The sequence below is a fragment of the Lutra lutra genome, chromosome 17, assembly GCF_902655055.1.
Source record: "Lutra lutra chromosome 17, mLutLut1.2, whole genome shotgun sequence".
NCBI lineage: Eukaryota > Metazoa > Chordata > Mammalia > Carnivora > Mustelidae > Lutra > Lutra lutra.
In genome coordinates this window covers 9,271,026-9,291,511 of record NC_062294.1, presented here as the reverse complement: position 1 = coordinate 9,291,511, position 20,486 = coordinate 9,271,026, and the positions used below count along the sequence as shown (strand labels likewise).

Below are 20,486 nucleotides of genomic sequence, written 5' to 3'. Positions count from 1 at the left end.
AGTGAGTTAGGATGCTAAGTGGGAGCCTTCATTCCCTAGGGAAAATGTCTTTGCTGCTGGCTGTGATTTATCCAGTGCTGTCTTGCCTGTTTATACCCCATGCCAGGAGAATGTATGGGAAGTGTGATAGAGCTATTAGAACCTAGTGTAGTGGATTGGTTACAGTAAGAAACAAAAGTTGTCTTCATATCACTAAAATAAAAATGAGATACCCTTGAGTCCTCACAAAAGAAAATAGCTTGGCCCTTTTTTCCCAATAAGCCTGAGCTAATAGATCAGGGGATCCTGATCAAGGGGATCGAGAGAGGCAGCATGAATCATGATGATCTCCTGTCCTGAGACAGAGGTGAGTATAGGGGTGAAAGGGGAAGAGAAACTTAAACCTGCAGCTATCTCCTGATGGAACACAGGAAACCAAAAATGGAGGGAATGATGATTCCATTTCCCCTCTTGGCGATATTTTATAAAAGTCATCAAAATCACACTGGGTTTTCACCAGACACCTGAGTATCTTTAGCTGAGACTAGAATGTTCCGGCCAGTTACAGTTAACCATGGCAGGCTCTCCCCAACAGGGAGAACTCTCTGGCACTGGTGGATGTCCTCCCAAATTCAGTATGTTCTTCAGGTACATTAAAAAAAAAAAAAGGAAGGAAGGAGTCTATTATTTCCCCACCTTCAATCTACTTTATGTTTTGGCGTTCGGCTTAGAGTTTTCTCTCAGTTGAGACAGTTGATATTATGTATTTTGTATGTTTTAAGATGAGCATTTCAACACTTGGTGACATTCAGCAAAAAATACAGTAACTTCTAAGGATGAGGTGAGAAACAACCAATCCGTTGGTCTGCGGATTGACTCTGTATCTTTGGGATCCCAGCAGACTGGGTGGGCAGAGGTGTCTGGGTTTGAGGGAAGGGATAAGAACAGATTCCTAAGTTAATTAGTAAGGAAATTCCCCTTGCACACCAAAGAGTCCGAATTCAAACTAGCTTAAGTGGAAAGGGTCATTACTGTCTTATGAATGCAAAGTTTTATGCAAGGGTCAGCAAATTCTCTCTGTAATAGGACAGATAATAAATATTTTTGGCTCTCCGGGCCCTGCAGTCTCTGTCCCAACTACTCACCTCTTCCTTTGTAGCAAGGAAAGCCGCACAGATAACAGGTAAGCCACTGGGTGTGGCTGTGCGCCAGCAAAACTTTATTCGTGGAGCCTGGGACTTGAATGTCATGTGTAATATTTCATGTGTTAAAATATATTTTTTTCTTTCTTCAACCATTTAAAAATGTATTCTTAGACCCTGGGCTGTATGAAAACCTGCAGCTGAGGTCCACATCAGCTCAGTGGTCTATTTGCCAACCCCGGGTTTAGAGTCAAGGTTATCTCAGAGGCCCCATCTTGATTCTGATTTTTTAAAAAATTATATTCTTTAAAAAAAAAAAAAATCTTCTTAGTGGGGATCAGGATGACCACTAACAGACTAGCAGTTTCCCAGGTTAGCCAGCCCTGGTACCAAGAAGCCATTTCCCCCACTGTCCCGGGCAAGGAGCCAGGGCAACAGGACTAGCCTGGCTTGGAGGCAGGTACTACCCCTGCATCATTTATGGCCCATAGGATGAGTTCGTTAGTCTAGGCAGGAATCCCACACCCTGGCCCAGTGTGTAGTCCGGGAGGCCCTGTTCCCTCGTGAAGAAATAAGCTCCCTTTTGGCAGCAGAAGGGACGTGGGAAGGCATCCCGGAGACACAGAGCTACACCTTCCACAGTCCACTGTGAACCTTTTACAGTCTTATGTTATCATTTAACTTTTAGATGTTTCTGAAAACAAGAAATCCTTTCTGGGTGTAGCTTCAAAAAGGAGCATGTTGGATGGTTTCTGATCCATGACTGGCAGACAATGGATCTCTAAATTGCTCTGCAGGTTTTGTTCCTGGAAGCTGAGCCCAAGGCAGGCTTCTTATTCAGCTGATAAGGGAGGTTGTGCTTTCAGGAGAAGCAGAGGGAGGAGAATAGTGTGGAGTATGGACAATGGTCCGGAAAGATGTGACCAGCTTCAGCCTGATCTCATGGGGAGCTCTGGAATATGAATGGGATGGCAGAGTGGATCCTGCTTGAGACAAGGGTGTGGCTGGCTGGCGTTCAGTGATTAGCCAACATCTGCCAGGAAAGGAGGCTTCGTGGGCATAGCCTCTCAGGTGAGGCAGAAAGGAGGAGCTGTGAATTAGCAGCCAACACTTGAAAGCCACTGGGTGCTGCTGCCCGGTGAGGGAATCTGTGGTTAGGAGGCACCACTGTAACACACTGGTTTGCAAGAGAGACTTCTCGCTAAGTGCTCTCTACCCATGGAAGGAAGAAGGATTTTGACATCAAAGTATTTTGCAGGCAGTGTCTGGACTGGATATTAACTGACACCACAAGGGCAGGTCTACAACAAGTTTAAACCTCGCTTTCTCCCATTGGCCTCGTATCTGGTTTTCCACTTTCTGACCTGTTTACTTCAACATTGTGATCCTCTAATAACTTTTGTTTAGTGAAATTCAAGCCTTTTCAGGATGCTGTGCTAATGTCTTCCCTTTTTAATTGAGTAAATATATTATACACAGCTGGGTAGGTTGTTTCCTTGCTGGCCTTGCTGCTACAATTTGAAAATGGATACAGTTTTCTTTAACTCACATAGAATGAATGTGGCATTTATTCCTGGTTTCCTGTGGCTCTCCTCCTTTAGAAAATGTATTTACATGGGCATTTTTGAAGCACTTTTTAAGATACTGAAAAGTTAAAAAAAAAAAAAAAAGGAAAAGAATAGAAAAGCTCCTTACCCTTCCCCCAAACAATGGCTACATTGTGACAACAGTGGGTTGAGCTAAATTCAGCTACGTCAAGGAAGAGCAATAAAAGGAGATGGATTGTTCTCTAAGCTTCACTTTATTGGATATTGTAATTGACATATAGTTGTCATTTATAATCATCTGTCCATTCCTGTGAGTTGGGAGCAGTAAAGTTAATTGTGGTGGCTCATTTGCATTAATCTCACCTCTGAAGGGTACAGTAACCCATTAATATCATGTCATGATGAATTATCACAAATAACATTGAACATATTGATTAATGATCTCTGAGATTTGTATCTCGTTAAAACATTTTGTTAGCTCTTTAAACTTTTAAGCCAACAACCATTGCGTGTAGGAGGTGTTAGAGATCGTCTGAGAGGTGGTGGTGGGGAGTGGTGTACATTGCAGGGTCACTGGTTTAAGGAGTTGGACCACTCAGTTCCCATTAGATCTTTTTTTCCCACTCTTCAAGAAGGCAAGCACATTCTCTTGGTAACCTCCTCCTACTTTTCACTGGATGATGGTTTCTTCAAAACAGTGGCTTCTTTGATTATAACATGTTTCTGATTCTTGACTGGAATGGTTCTAATAAGAGTTTTTTAAAGTTACCTATTCAGTTCTCTGGATGGTGGCTTTTGGAATCTCTCATCCATCTGGATCTGCTTGCTACTTTGAAGTGCAGAATTCTTTTTCTCCACTGAGTCAAAAATTCCAGACTTTTATGTTAACATAAATGTAGACCACATTTGAAATGAGTTGTTTGAGTTGAAATTATGTCACTTAAAAATAACACTTATCCTTTGTTTTATAAAAATTCATTCCTCTTTTCCTGGGTGCTCTCATTTTTTTAGGCAATTGTCCACAAACACACACGCACATTGGCCACACACGTCCTGTAGGCGCTAGTGAGATTGTAAGAAATTCTCTTTAATAAGCCCGTTGTAGAATTTCCTCATAGATGTTTAAATACAGTAGACTCAGAAGGAAGACAGTTGGCATAAGAGTTGAATTACAAAGCTTGTTCTTTGCAGCTGTTTCCTTGACCAGTTGTGCAAGTGTTAACAGTATTTGATCTCTGTAACTTACATATTCCTTCCGCGTGTGGTGAGTTAGCATGCGCTCTGTTTTCTCCAGATACGCATTTAACAAAGGCAAATATTGGGACGGGTATCCTCTGCTATTTGCTTAGAGAAAATGGGCCTCATCGTCCTGAAATATGGATGCGTTGAAGGAGGTGTCATTGATGTTTGGCTGGATTGGGTGGTCTTAAACCCTGCGATCAATTCTAGGAAGAGACAGATTTGCAAATTGCTGCTTGTCTGGGGGCCCTCCAGCCCTGGATCTGTGACTTCCTATGGACGGAAGGATCGTTACCCCCATGGTGTTAAGCCGCCAGCTCCTGGAAGGCTGGAATCATGTTTTAGCACCAGATTTAGCACTGACTGCTTTGGAAAAGGCAGAGAGAGGCAAGAGGGCCACACACCCGGGGGGAACGATGCTGCCATTATGTATTGTTTGTACCTTTAGCCAGCAGGTAAGGACAGTGTTACCATCCTTCTGTGTTCTCAGATGCTTGGTTTTATGGAGGGGTCTTAAAACAATTATCAGACCATATGTGCAGCAATCTTTGGGCCTAAATAGTTAAGGACAAAGTCGATTGCTTTTTTCTAAGGGCCACTTTCCCTTCCCTTCTTTGTCAGGCCTGTGATATTCCTCACCCACTGAGTATTTAATATCTGTGTTTTCAAATCAACGAACAAGCTTTTTGTCTCCCAGGATAGTATCTTATAAAGCCAACCTCTTTATTACTTCACTAGTTTAAGGCTTTATTACTTGCCATCCAAAGCCTCCTAGTGAATTATGCATGTTACACATCTCAGCAGCTTCACTCCCCACTCTCCTGCCACCTTTTTGGGGGTCCAAAAAGTACAAGGAGATCTTGACATGGGTTCATTTCTACCCATGGTATTAATCCTTATTCATTTTAAAAATCTGCTAACGGAAATATTTCCATTCAGCTCATTAATCAATTGTGATTTTCATTCCCTTGTTTTGTAAAAGCTGTTGCAATAAATACTTTTTTCACAAGGCGAAAATCCAAGAGATGGATGCAGCCAGCGTAATTAATTGCACCCAGTTACAGGAGATCAGCAAGTCTGTGAGATTCACATGCTGCTCTACCATATGGTTGCCCAGTAGGCGAAAAATTTGATTAATGTTTTGAAGTAGATTTTTTTCAGCAAATATTACAGCCCCAGATGAGGTGTGTTTTTTTTTTTTTTTTGCCTTTTACTTTCTAGTATTGTTAGACTTAGCTGAAGGAACCAATCCTCTGATTTAAAGCTTAATAATATTGTGATCCAGTGAAAACTTAACATGCAATAAAAATTGCAGTCTGCCTGTCTCTCGTGGATACAGAAAAATAATACATTATGTCTTTGTTCATAATTAAGTAAAACGTGAAACTTGGATCCTAGAACTTGATTTTTTTCCCTCCTCCTAAAAAAGAAAACATAACTGTGGCTTTAATTGATGTGTTTTTGGTATGCTTTATAAGCAATACATTTGGGCAGACTTTTAATGTGTAAGAGGAATAGCAAAACAAAACAAAACAAAAATGAGTCAGTGAATAGCTTCTTATGAATTGCACGCTCCATACCGATGAGACCACCATAATTATGACTCTGTGAGTGTGATGGAAAAAAAATTAAGTTGTTTCTACTGTTATCCTAGAGATAGATTAGTTTCATGACCACTTGAGATAGTCATAGTTAATTTCTCCTTTATTTAGGGAAGAAAGGTTTTTTTTGTTGTTGTTTGTTTTTTTCAAGTTAGAAAGTCTGTTTCACTTGATGGCTCCTTGTCATGTTGGACACCCATCCTCTTATGTCACTGCCCCACTGGGGTCATGCTCCGCCTTGTCATTCTGATCACTGGGCCAGAGTCAGCCGTTGGGTGATGTAATGGGACAAGATACAGTAGTCCTGATCTTGGCATTCAAAACAACAACATGAAATTTTGAAAACACATGGGAACTGGCCGTTCCCTCTGTAAGGAAAAATGAAATAAAACAAAATTCTCCATTTTGGCGAAGGAGACTGGATGCTTCAGACAGTTTAGCTCTTCTGTTTTTGTTTTTTTTTTTTCTTTTGAAACTTAATTTCTAATTGCCTAAGCAGCATAGGACTCTCCTTACATTTTGACATCTGTCGAGAGGATCTATTAGTTCAGGTGGTTAAAGCATGGTCTTTAACCAGGTATCAAGCTCACTTTGTCTTGGTCAATAGAAAATTTTCTTTTCTGGAGTTAGAAACAGTATTCGTACCTTCGACACCCACACCCCAGCCCACACGGTCTAGAGAGAGACTCCATTCAGAAGAAACTGTGTCACCATTTAACAAAGCAATAGTATGTGCTATTGTCTCGTAGATGTCACATGATTGCTGCTTCCTCTCTCTGTGTCTACAGTATTTTAAGGGCTTGGAGTGGGCTCTCTTTCCAGTGGCTTAGCTAGGGATTGGTTCAGTCAAAATACAGGGGCCAAAGCAGAGACCAAGAGGGCCATCTGTGATTTTGAGTTAGTAAGTTCCTTGTCATTCAAAGTTTTCATCTTTGAAGAAAAGATTAGAGATTTCTGATAAATATCCGATGTTTTGGTTAATTTCACTGAACTAGGTTTCAAATCTTTTTTTTCTATTTTTATTTTAATGATTACGTTAGGTAGTAATTATCTGCAAAAGGCATGAAAAGAAGTGTTAGATTGAGAGCATGTTTTTAAGATTTTATTTTTTTAATTTATTTTTATTTATTTATTTTTGTCTTTTGGGGGGGTGGGAGGTCAGAGGGAGAGGGACAGAGAGAATCCCATGCAGATTCCACCGTCATTGCAGAGCCCGATGTGGGGCTCGATCTCCCAACCGTGAGATCATGACCTGAGCTGAAATTGAGTCAAATGCTTAACTAAATAAGCCACCCAGATGCCCCAGTTTTATTTTATTTTTTAAGTAGGCTCCACATCCAATGTGGGTATCAAATTCATGACCCTGAGACCAAGAGTCTAATGCTCTGCTGAGAGTGCAAGAGTCCAGGCAACCCCCTTGACAACATATTTTTTAAAAGTCCAAAGAAGGGGCGCCTGGGTGGCTCAGTGGGTTAGGCCTCTGCCTTCGGCTCAGGTCATGATCTCAGGGTCTTGAGATCAAGCCCCGCATCGGGCTCTCTGCTCCGAGGGGAGCCTGCTTCCTCCTCTCTCTCTGCCTGCCTCTCTGCCTACTTGTGATCTCTGTCTGTCAAATAAATAAATAAAATCTTTAAAAAAAAAAAAAAAAGTCCAAAGAAACTCGCATAGCCTGTCTCTCCTAAGTTTGGGCTGAAGCTGTTTCTATCAGGTTCATTGTGTCATCCAAAAGGAGATGTTTATAGTGAAGCAGTTTTGGAGAAACCCTTCAAGAAAACACTTCTTTAAGATTTAACTAACTTTTTCCTTTGTCATTCAGCCATTCCTACTAGATGTTTTTTAACTGTGCCATTGAAGCAATCAGTTTTTGAAAGCCTGCTGTATTCAAGACACTTTGTATGGCCGTCTCCAATTACAGCCTGCTTTTTTTTTTAAATGAAAAAAAGGAACTCCTTTTAAATTTAAATTTAATATGGCAGGAAAAACCTGAACAATATATGGTCAGTTGGCAGGAGAAGGTACATCGAATTATTTGAGTTTACCTTTATTTTTTTTTTAAAAAGCAGCTTATACATATATGCATTTTATTACCAAGTCATAGGATGAATGGCTGAGGGAAATGTTTGAGAGGCTCTGATGCGGGCCAGGGCCTTATGGCCATAAAAGTAATGTTAGCCCATAGCAATTGGACCTCAGTTGGTCTCATTTTTGTTGTGGAGCTGTGGTTGTGGTTGTCGCTTTAATATGATGCGTTTGGAAACGACAAGCCTGTTCACAGTGCAAGATTTTGTTTTTATCATAGGAGAAGAATATATTTCCTGTCCATCTTTCATCAGTCATGCATCCTTCTACACGATCATTTTGCCAGAACAATCATACCGACCCTCTCTATCCTAGAGATGCCTGATACATTTGCAACATCTCCTTTTATAAGTTTTACTTCCTTAGATGTAATCCTTCGGGGAGAGAAAATTCCCAGAATATCAGTTCCCTTAGATGAAATTTCCTTTTATTTGAACTAACCCGTTGGACTGTAATTCATAGGCTGTATCAGTGCACAGTTGCTCAGATCTAGTATTTTACCAGCAAGCATCCATCAATTGGTTGGAGGTTGCCGCATTTTTCCAGTGGGAAGAAATCCAGACAAATATAAGAAGAAAGAAAAATTGTCCTTGGGGGTCTCACAATTTGAGATTGTTGAGTGTTGCCATGCAAAACTAACACCCAGCGGGAAGGTTCTGCTTTTCTCACAAATTCTCAATAACACAAGGCGCCACGGCAGCTGGGAGAGAGAGCGAGTGAGGGAGGGTCCTGGCTGAAAGGCAGTGGAAGGCGGGTCTGGGTGAAATCTTGCTGGGAAGGCAGGGCGCTGGAAGGGAGGGCTCTACCTGGTGCTGGCAGCGGGACTTTGCCAGTCTGTTTGTTCCCGCACTTCAGGCCATGCTGATGTTAAAGTGCAATAAATGAGAGCTAATGATTTTTTAAGGCGTTTTTAAGTGATTTGTCTTGGGAATGCTAAATTAGCAAGAATAAAACCTAGGCAGGAAAGTTTATTTTTGATGACCCAAAGAAGGCACGTCCTAGAGTGATTTAGTAAGGCTCCAGTGGTCTAAGATTGTTCCACATCAGGAAAAGTGTACAGTCACCAGAATTACTTACTAAGGGAAAAAGCGGGGAGAAAAAGGTTGTTAGGCTACTGGGAGTGGGGATGAACAGAGCGGCAGCCCTTACGATGAAATGGTCTGAGAAACCTACTGTGGGGATCCAAGTTAGGGCCTTTCTGAGGAGTGGGCTTCAGTGTCCCTGTGGTGAAGGTGACAGGGACCCCCAGATTCCCAGAACGGTAAATGAGTCACTTCAGGAACAAAGAGAAGCCCAAGGGATCTCAGTTTATATGCACATCCCAGTTCTCAAATCAAACCTATTGTTTTCTCAATAACCAGTATCCAAACGGACAATGTAGGGAAGTCTTGTCTTCTTCCACACTAGCTGGGAGTGAAGGTGGGGGGGGGGTGTCTGGTTGCTCTGAGGAGGCCAGCTGAATAAAATAACCCGCACTACTGAGAGAAACGCTCTTCACTTGACAGGTGTTTTTAAAGTTTTCCCAGCCTGCAGTGTGAGTCAGCCTGTCACAGACTTGAGAATATGCTCAGAGAGTTTTAGTACTCACTTTATTTTTATTTTTCTGAAGAAGGAAGTGATTGTATTTCATTTGTAATCAGGAGCCGTATCAGCCCATGAATTCAGTTATAAGCCTTTCAAGTCACTTTTATTAATTCTTTAAAATGATTTGCTGTGTGTACACCCTCATACACATTTTCATTTATTGATCTCTCTGTATTTTTCCCCCCTCCCTGTGATTTGTCTCACTGATGAAGAAGAGTTTCTTGTGGTACATCCCCGTTCTGGGTTTCTCCGATTTAAAATGTTATCCGAGGACTTGGGTCTGTTCAAACAAAAAAAAAAAAAATCAGACTGGCAGCTTTTACTTAGGGAGTACTCTCCGGACGGACACGTCAATAGCTGCCCACGTGTTTATTTGTAATTAAAGTGAAGATGCTTCTGAATGGCTTTCCCATTCATCTCCGAACACAGAGTCGTTTCCTGGTGAATGATGTATGACAGTTTGCCCTGCGCTTCCTCTGAAAAGAGAATTGTTCCTGTGGCATTGTTACAGAGAGCTGCTTTCCTGCTGGGCTTACAGCTTCACCGGTTCAAACTCCTGTTGTTCTGTAAATCCGTCAGAAGGGTCTGCAAGGGACCATATTTATGAGGAGAGTGTAGAGTGGTCAGTCTAAAAAGCTCCTTAGTGTAGTACTTTGAATTTTAAATTACACACATAATTCAAAGGTAATGTAACTTGCAGTGTCGGACTTTAGTCCATTCCGTTAAATGGAGAAAAATGACTGGCGTGAGGAATGACTTATTGATTCTTGGTGGGAAAATGACTTCTGTAATATAGGAAGTATGGTAAAAGGAGCAGCTTAATTATTTAGGGAGCACTTTTGAAAATATGCTTTTACAGCAGTACAAATTGTGTATATACAAATTGTACAACTGGGTTTTTTTTTTTTTAATTCTTAGAGGAAAGTTAGAAGAAGGCTTATCTTCTTTAGTTGCTAAGGCAAAGTTTAATTTTGCTTAAACTCCTATAGGCTGTAGCTAAGAAAGGTATAAGGAGCAAGGAGAAGTTCCTGAATGCTTTAAAAATATGACTTGTTCTAATTGCCTTTTCTTATTTACGTTATACTTAACGCTAGCTTAAGGGGACGCTTGACTGCCAAGATTTACAAAATACACTTTTCTCTCTCTTTCTCCCTCTCTCCATCTCTCTCTCCTCGTCCTGGTTTATGATGTTTTTCAACAGTGTCATGAACTCACTTAATCTGATTTCATCAAGTAAATATATGGGAAGTTGAGATGACATATTTTAATCTGGCATTTGAGGAGATATTCATAAAATATCAGATAAAATATTTATTTTGGCCTTTTCCTTCTGTTCTGTCTTTTGATTCAGTGTGTATTCTTTGCTTAAGGACCACAGCCTAATGTTATTTTGACTGCAGTTCACAGTGTTGGCAGCCTTTCAGATAAACAGCATATTTGTGGTTAATTGGTAGAACATGTTCTATAATTATAATTATATTAAAACCTTAATGTGCTTGAACATTTGCCCGCTGAAGGCCACTTGCATGAACTATGTTGTTTCTGTCGTTATAACTGAGCTGTCTGGGGCTGACGTTCAGCAACTGAGGCAGGGCAAGGGACCTGGGAATAACACAGAGGCTTCTCATTATTTCCGTCTGAGACCACTGTTGAGACAGTTGTAGAAGTTGACCATGAAAATTACTGTCTGGTTGTAACTGGGATCCCTAGGTTTCAGTCTGTGGGCTAACGTTTTTTCAGATTTTCAGAAAGGGTTGGCTTGGCTTTTTTTCAAAGTTATACAACGGCTGTAAAAAGCAAAATTAGCACTTTATCAAGTTTGGAGCAAATTGCCAAGGCCACCAGGGAGCCGGGAGAGTCACCAAAGACCACTGCTTGGAACTGGGCAAGAAGCCATCTTTGAAATGAGCAGAGAGGTCTGACGACCGCCAGCTGAGGGAGAGAGTTTCTCTTTTCTCCCCTTTAGCCAGGCCGTTAGGATTGACATGGTAGACTGGTAGCTCCCTGGACTTAGCAGCTGAGAATCCCAGCATCTTCTTGGGGGCTGCTGGGTCAGCCATACCATGGTTTCTTTCCCTGTGTGACCAAAAAAACCAGTGTCTGTGAGCCCTCTGGTTTTGTATAGCCTGAGGATGGTCTTCATTTTTAAACAGTTGAAGAAAAGAATCCAAAGAAATATAGTATTTCTTGAAACATGAAAATATATGAAATTCAATTTTAACATCTATAAATAAGATTTTACTGAAGTATACCACACTCATCTGTTTAAGGTATCGTCTAAGTGTGCTTTCCTGCTCTTGGGGCATAGTTGAGTAGTTGAAGCAGTGACACTGTGGCCCTCCAAGTGGAAAATATTTACTTTCTGGTCCTTGATAGGAAAAATTTGCAGAACAAGTGTGCTGTGATCATGAACAGGTGCCACTCCTGTTTCAGGGCTGGGGCCGGAGTAGAGGATTTGGGTCGGATGGATGAATGCCTGCATGTATGAACGGCCTCACCAAAGCTATGCATGCAGAGATGTCTGTTATTTTATCTGTGGCCTAACCGACTGAACACAGTTTATAAAATTAGAAAATCTGTTTCCAAACATGTTTGAATTGATTTTTATGGTCTTTTAATTAACCCAATAAAAATGGCAACAACACAGCAATTTTAAGAAAATAACAGAGCCAAGTATTGTTTTTATGGCTCTGCATACAATCCATATTACACCCACATGCGGTATTTAGATGGTCCAAATAATTATCTTTTGGACTTGGAATGCTTTAAATTAGGATTTAGTGAAAATACTATGTTCTGTATCATTAAAAAAAGAAGAAAGTTCTTCTCAATTTTATTTATGTGATGGAGCAATTCTGGAACTGCAGAATATGGCAGGAAATTCCATAAAGTTGAAATGTGCTGCCCTTACCCTCAAGTATTTGGAAGGATTCATAGAAGAGCCAAATGGACTCACATAGACCTGGGTCGCAGAGCTGAACGTGCACTTTGTCAGAGTACTTGGTAAGGTTTCACGGATGACTTAGAAGGGTGAGGGTTGCAATTCAGAATTCTCGGGCCAGTGATGGAGGCCAGAGATTTTCTGCCAAGAAGGTAGAAAATTCTAGAGGGTACCCTCCTCGCTCGTGTATGTCCTGTGACAGCCCAGCACCATGTTGCCGGGTTTTGTGTCCTCCCTTTCTTTCTCTTTTCCTCTTCCTTACAGTGGTTCTGGGATTTCTGGGAGTTGTCCCTTTCTCTGAGTAGGACTAGGGCAGCTGGACATTCTTCCTCATCCCACGCTGGGGAGAATTATTAAATAGGTCACAGAGTAGAAGCCTTTAAGTGAGTAGTTTGGGCTCCAGCCTGGTCTGGTCAGTGCTGGCGGGATCTTATCCAAGCACAAAAGAGCTTGTGTTGTCATTCAGACCCTCCTAAAGGTGTTTCATAACCTTCCTTGGGATCCGTTCACACGTAAGCAACCAGGCTCCCTGCAGGGTCCTGAGTGACTTTCTGCCTTCCACAAGTCCTTTCCCTGCTGCTGATCCGTGGGCAGGTCAGCTGCCCTGTCTCCGTGGCCGCATCACTCAAATGGAGCCACATGTGTTCTTCCTGCCTCAGGAGTTGGCTTCCTCTGGTGAGTTCCCTACCCCTTGTCCAGTTTCGTGTTGTCTGGACTTCGCTCAACATCTCTGTGCCAAGCCCAGCGGGTTAGGATGTAGACACTGAGGCAGATTTCTTGTCTTTAAGGGCTTGCAGTGAGGAAGTCCCTTCCCTCATCAGGGTTGTTGCTCATGGTCTGGTACTGCCTGGAACTCACAAATCTCTCTTCTCCAGCCTTGCTGGTTTCTACTGGTTCCATAAGATTCAGTTCTGCCATGTGTGTGACTGACTCCCTCCTGCCAAAAAAGTAGTTCTTCAATCATCCATTCCTTATGTTCCTTATGTAGATTTCCATTTTATACTTACCTCACTGTATTATGCTCATCTACTTGTATACTATGTGTGTGCCCCACGAGATTATGCACTCTGAGAAGTTTGGAGTGATCTAATGCAGCTTTGCATTCCCATAAAGCAAAAAAGAAAACAAACGAAAGAAATAAAAGCTTGATCATTGTTTGTTTCATGACTGTTATGAATGACCAATCAAATGAACAAATGAATGAATGAATGAGTCAAGAACAAGATCTGGCTTAAGGGAGGCAGGTGACTTTCTACTTGGGGCTCACACAGGAAGGCTCTAAGATGAGCTGGTAGCCCTTGCTCACAAGTGTGAATCAGTCCCCTGCCCAGGGCACACTCATCCTTGCCTGTTTCTGGATTTCTGTGGGGTACCACAGGGCGGTGGTTAGAGGAAGTTCAGGAGTCCCATGTCTTCTTGGCAAGAGCAAAGTATCATCTACAGCTTCACAGCTGATATATGCTAGAGTGGAGAGGGCGGCAAGGATTCATCCAGACAAAAATATGCAAATCACTTGCCTTGGATGTTGTTTTCTGAATATGGGCGGTCAGGCCATTGGAGAGTGAAGAGCTGCATGGCAGGAAGCACTGAAGACCATATGCAGAGTCTGAGAGGAGATGACCGCATTATCTCAAGCCTGGTTTAGTAACCTTACCAGTCTGAGGCATTGGTTCCCAAACTTGAGCACACCCCTGGATCCCCTGGAGGCTGTTGGAACATACATCATGGGGCTTCTTCACCTAGAGTTGCTGATGTAGAACGTCTGGAGTGGGGCCAAAGATCTGCATGCCTAGCAGTTTCCCAGATGACGATGATGCCTGTTTGGGGATCACACGAAGTAAGGGCGCTGCTAACTTCAGCTTCAGAACATTGACTCGTGGGACAAGATTCCTGCCATGGACAACTCTGTCAGTCATCAGTGGGATAGAATCTTGCTTTCTGAGTGTGAGAAACATCCGAGTTATTTTATAGTGTTTTTGCCATCATTGCTTTTAAATCAGTCCTATGGAAAAAATCGATCAATCAATCAGTCAGTCAGCCCTATGAAGTGGGAAAACCAAGAGTAAGATTGTTTTATTGAGATAATGTGTTGTAAATAGGAGTTCGGCATCCCATTTGGAAAATATGGAAAACCCTTTGAACTTATTTTGTTCAAGTGTTGCCTATATAAACTGGATGTACCTGCTGTAGATGTTGGTTTTGCAGTAATAATACTTTTCTCCATTAAAAAAAAATCCTGAAATGAAAATGTAACTTAGTCTTATTATTGTAATCTCCCCTCGCCTTTTTTGCATGGATCATTTGTTTGTGAACTGGTTATTTCAAGAAGGGCTCAAAGGTAATTTCATGGTTTATAGCCTTTATATTGGCGCCTTTAATGAGCAAAACATATTGTTTTCTAATACACAAAATGAGGAATTCATATATATATATATATGTATATATTATTTTCATTTCCCAATATTACATGTATATCAAGTTCAGGACATTGAGAACAACCACGTAAAGAAATTATACTTCTCTACACAGGGGAAATATGAAAGTTTTGTAGTACAAAAAAATAAAAAATAAAAATCAGCTTTGCAAGCTTATGAGATGATTTTATTTTTAATGAATCCAAATGATAGCAGGGAGCTGCTGTTGTGTTTGTGCATTGTACAGCAATTCATATCTAAAAACATGGTAACATATGGCTTTGTTATTATTTAGTTTAGGAATTTATGCACCTAAAGGAGTTCCGAGAGCTCTGGGTCTCGTTCAGATGTTGTATACAGCAACTCAACAGGACGAGCTGGAGCAGGGAGTTGCTCATCCCCAGGTTATTAAGATTTGACCAGTTCACTTTCTGTTTTTTTGGTGGTGGTGTTTATTAAACTCAAGAACTTTTTTGCATATTTGCTAATGATTCTCTTCCCTCTTTCTTATTATGTTTTAGAAGGCTGAATTGGTAAAATTTTTTGGCCCAATAAAAATATGTCCTGGATTAGAAAAGAGTACAAGGTTCTTTTTCTAGCCCCGGAGTGAGGTGGCTCTCTGGCCTCCTGGTTCATTTGATGTCCTGGGGAGTCATTGACACCCACACGCTTCCAATCACAGACCTTTCCCTCCCGTCCAGATTGTGTTTGTTTTACGGCTCTCGCACGGAGCATGCAGCTGTGTAAACCTGAGAATGGGTTCTGCGCAGCTTTGATCTTTGCATGGATCAGCAGTTGCCCTCAGTCCCTGAACCCTGCTCCACGGCCCCTCTGTTTCTGGGATTTTTCCATTTTCTGGTACTTACGGCATCATGGAGGGAACCTTGCAACAGCGTCCCCCCGACTTCGGGTGCAGAGTTTGGAGGAAGCACCTTAGGGCTGTCGTTTGTAGAACCCTATTAAGAAGTGATTTCCATATGATGCCAAAAAGATATGCCATTTAGTTTCCTCCTAAGAGGCAATCTGACGATTTCAAGTAGACTGTGGGAGTCTAAGGAACTCGAACAGATTACGGACTGAATAAATGTTTATGGAACCAATGCAATTTTCTTTTTTTTTTTTTTAGCTACTAAAAAAGCTTAGTCCTTCCATAAACCATGGCTTGATACCTCTGTCAGTGACAGGTCATTGGGCTGATGCAGTGTGGCATTAATTTTCAATCCATACTCTGGGTACCTATGCACAGGGAAATACGAAAGTCCTGGCACCTGTTCTTATAATCCAGTAGGAGGCATAAGATTGTTGCTTTAAAGACCTCAGACAAGGTACAAGGAAACTATGTGGGCGTTCTGGAGAAGAAGCCATGCTTCTCATCCTGTGTGATGACAGTGGCTTACAGAGCTGGGCCATAATGCCTAGGCAAGATGCCAAGCTAAGACATGAGAGGAGGTCTTTCCTCAAAAGAACATCATGGAAGGCCACCTGTGACAGAGCAAAGACTCCAGGATTTCCAGATTTAGATAGACTTGTGTTTAAATCCTTGCTCTGCCCCTTACTGTGTGATCTGGGAAAATTAGTTTGACCATTGTGTGGCTCAGTTTTCCCACCTATAAAATGGGATTAGTAGCAGTCTCTGCCTTCTAGATTGTGAGAAAGGAGCAAAGTAATGCGTGTAAACTGTTTGACACTGTCTCTGGGATATAGTAAATAGTCCATCAATGTCAGCCTCTCTTACTGCTATTTTTACCTTTCTTACCCTTTATCTTCCTCCCATGCTTCCATCTCCTCTTTCTCTTGATAAAGGTTTATACCAGAAAAGATGAGCTTTGTGGCAGCTAGCATACCACTTTGCTAGGAGCTCAGGAGATACTTATTTGGGAAAATGTTCCGAGTTTAGGTTAAATAGTGAGTCTCGAAGATCTGGGGGGGGCGGGGGGGGATGGAACCACATCTTTATCAGTGTCCCCAGAACCCAGAGGAATGACTCTCAGAAAGCCTCTTTTCTGGAGGATTTTGAATGCCATCGTTAAGCCCAGCGGCTGGTATGGAGTGGCCTGTGTTAGGTAGCACAGCTGATTGAAAGTGAGAGCCTTCTTGTTCTGCAGTCCCGGAAGTGAGCTCTTCCTCCCTCGATGCCTGGCATCTGCTAACCCTCAGAGTCTCTTAAGTAAACCTATGTTCTCCATCGCTTGATGATAGTGAACCCTGTTGCCTACATTTATTGTAAAAACAACCAAGAAGAATGAATAACGGGGCACGAAAGTACGAACCAACACACAGAATCAGTTTGTGATGCCCTGGTTTCTTCCCTGTTGAGCTATGGCTGGAAATCCCAGTTCTGATCAAGCAGGTCATCAGTGCTGTAATCTAAGAGCTTGAGCCAGGGTTTTGGGTCAAGTTGTCCCAACCGCAGTGTGGCGAGATCAGGCAGGAACCATCTCCCAGAATCCAGACAGAGAAGTCCCAAAGGCCTGTGGCCAGGTTGGGCTCATCTGTGGGAGCTGCGTCTGAGGGCAGCTCTGAGAAGCATGGATTGTTAAGTTACTGTTGGGGGACAGTGCTGAAACCAGAAGGAATTGAATAGAAATTAGAAGACAGCTTCATTTTTTCCAGCAGTACTCATGAAGTCTGTTTAGTTTTCTTTTCTTTTGAAAAACTAATTTAATCTAGAGAGTATATACATTTAGCAGTAATTTCCTGGGCAGGCTTCATAACTTTCTTTTTTTTCTTTCTTCTGACATCTCTAAATAGTTCTTCATGCAGTGGCCTTACTAACAGCTCAACTTTTTTTTTTTTAAGGAAATGATTCATTACTTTATCATTTCACTTCACTAACCATTTCCAGCCATGCAATAAATTTAAATCCTTTACTATCAAGATAACATTTTTTCTCCTGTCACTGAGATATAATGATTGGAGACCATTTTTAGAAGTTGACCCTTTTGGGGGCAGCTCTTAGGGATTTGTCTTTTATACCAGTGCATAACTTGTAGGGTGTGGGTGTTTTTAAGGCAGGGGCCCCGTGCTGCAGAAGGACATTTTCCCAAATGCCCAGAATAATGCCCTCTTCAGTGAGTATGATAGTTTACTGGGTGAATGGGGCGCCTGGGTGGCTCAGTCTGTTAACTATCTGACTGTTGATTTCAGCTCAAGTTATGATCTCAGGGTCGTGAGATTGAGCCCCGTGTCAGTCTCCACACTCAGTGGGTCATCTGCTTGAAGCTTCTCTCCCTCTGTCCCTCCCTCCATAAACATAAAATAATACATAGCCCATACCCAGATTTGTCCAGTTATCCTCACAATGTTTTTCACAGATCCTTATTCTCAATCAGGCTGCAGCCAGTCAAGGTTCACACGTGAAATTTGGTATTACAGCTTTCTCATCTGCTTTAAATTGAGTTTTTGGGGGGCCTTGGGGTCAAAGGGAAGGTTCCTGTCTGGATACTGTGGAAACTACTGATTTCCTTTTAAAGCAAGTGAGGCTTTTCTTTATTGTTTTGTACTTTTATGTTGCCACGGAAATCTGATTTGCTGTGCATTTGGTTGTACCTTTGTAAATCTGGTTTTGACTTCTGGCCCAGCTGAGATCGGCTTCGAGAAGGATTTCCTTTGGGGAAACTTAGGAGGAGAGAAAAAAAAAAAATCTGTTAATTAGAATTGTTGGAGAGTGCTGTATTTCTCTCCAGCAGAATAAGTTTCCCAGGGCTCTGTGCTACAGGCAGTAAGACCAAAAAAAAAAAAAAAATGTTGTGGAAAGAAAGATTCAAATCTCAAGTTAAGAAATCAAACCCTCCAAGACCTCAGGGCTACTTGCCCATAAATAGAGTGCAAGGGAGACAAGGAGCAGAGATCAGGACTGCCACTTGTCACTGAGAGCTCATCTAGGAGACACGGGGCACGGGGGGACAAACACACCTCTTGCCCCACAGATGGCATGCAGTATGGCAGAACTGAGCCCTTCGTCTCCATCGTTCATGGGGGAGAGGGTTTGCCTTAGCCTTTGTCACAGAGAGGGGACTGATACACCTATAAGTTCGGTTCATGCGTCAAAGTAACTGACTCTAAAATTAGATGAGGTTTTTGAGTGTGTTTATCATCCTCCCGGGGCCATGAATTTGACAGGCAAATATATCACTTACAAAACTCTTAAGTCTTAGGATTAACCTTCAGCTCCCAGACTTTCCTCCCACCCCCTCTCCTCTTTTCACCCTTTCCTTGGCTCAGCCCAGGGATAAGCCAGAGCATGGGTGTGATGACCAGAAGAGAAAACCCAGTGAGATGTTCCTCGGCACAGTAGACGTTGCTTACTAGCAGACATTTTATTTTCCCTACACAACGACTTTAAAAAATTGCTAAGACACATACACAAATTGAGAGATTTCATATAAAATCTGCTTTTCTCCTTGGAAGTGAAGACTGGAGGTAGGAGCATCAGTTGGCTTGAGCCGGAGTATCAGGTCATATGGTTTCTAGTTTTCCATACTCTCTACCACTCTTTATTGTCCCCCTTCTCAGTTGAAGTGGTTTTACCCATTCTTGCTTCTGTCCCTCCATATTGCTCTCATGATACCAAGAGGAAAAGGCCGTGTATTCTCTGTATGAGTCCGTGGGCTATTTAAGAATTGAGATGTGTATTTGAGAAGAAGTGACCGACGATATGGAAGAAAAAGCTTAGGAGTCTTCTGAATCACTGCTGGGAAATTTAGAATTTTTTCCTCCCCAGTTCCCTCTGAAGATAGAGCCCTGTTCCCATGAGTTGATGAGTCACTTGTCCATTCAAATTCCAGTCACTGGGGAACTGAACAAGTCTATGGGTCTTCCTCCATGGAGATTGAATATATGAGCACTTTTTAATTTTAAGGATGAAGAGCTCCTCTCTTGTTTTCAGTAATGATATATGGTAGAGTGTCGCTCACCCACTGCTTGGGTGTCCAAGAAGGACTGTGAATGCCATGCAGCCCACATTAAACAGTCAGCCCTTGAGGGCCGATGGTTCACGTTAGTTTGAAATGAGAAATTGCCAGTGACCTGAAACCCATCATTATTAACCTTGTGGCACATCATCGCCATAACCAGTAGCCAACTCTCATTTTTTATTTTCTTTTTTCCAGTTAGAAGAAAGGCTCATTGATGAAAGTTGGCTCAGTTCTTTTTGTTTAAGTTAAGTGGTCGGACCACCAAGAAGAATTACTTTCCTTTGATTGGGAACAGGTCCTAACACAGATGTCCTTCACATGGCCAGTCCACTTTTGCTGTTGGTATACCCCACAGTTGGTTTGTGCTATGTTTCTATATAGACACCCACCCACAGACACTGTGTGGAGAAGCATCTTTGTGTCACTACCTAAGTCTTCCAAAGGAATTACCTGTTAGTAATTCATGTTTTTATAGCTTAAGTACATTTGTAATGAAAAAATCAATGATTTCTTTCTTTTTCCTTTGTCCAGAAATGGAGCAGATGACAAAAAAAGAAAACATGAGGTAGAAAGGAGTTGGGAAAATGCTTTATGGAATAATAATATGCCTTATATCTCTGGACATTTTATGGTAGAAGATTCTAGAAGGGTGAGTCTGGTTCTTTCCATATATGGCTCCCTTGGTTGGTGTGTCTTGGCTGCTCAGGCCATCAGGGTTCTGTGGAGGGTTTTCTTTCCCCTGTGGCAGTAGCTATTTCAGAATCCTGCCCGGGGACACCCACAGAAGTCCACAGAAATATGTTAGAGTCCATCTGGGCACGCTTCCCAGAGACAGGCCCCTGTGTAGCCTCAACTGTTCATAATGTTTATAATGTCATTTCATTGTGTTGGCCTTGTTTCCATTTGTGGCCAGAAGGGTATATTTCTTACCCTAGCTCAAAAAGTTGAGACACTTGAACCCTGTTTCTTCCCACAATCCTCAGTGGACCCACTTCTTCCCACAATTCCCAGTGAAACCCCAGTTCTTCCCACAGTTCCCAGTAG

General features: G+C 42.0%; 1 protein-coding gene across 18 annotated transcripts in view; it reads left to right on the top strand.

Annotated features, from left to right (window-relative positions):
* WWOX (WW domain containing oxidoreductase) overlaps positions 1-20,486 on the top strand; it is a 944,020-nt gene that overhangs the window by 165,696 nt on the left and 757,838 nt on the right. The window contains exon 6 of one of the 18 annotated variants that reach the window (XM_047710190.1): positions 9,601-9,642. The exons of the other annotated variants lie outside the window; for them this stretch is intronic. Within the exon in view, the coding sequence (XP_047566146.1) occupies positions 9,601-9,627 (27 nt within the window). The 3' untranslated portion in view covers positions 9,628-9,642. Of the gene's footprint in view, positions 1-9,600; positions 9,643-20,486 lie in introns of those variants that run through there. 18 annotated transcript variants of the gene reach the window in all.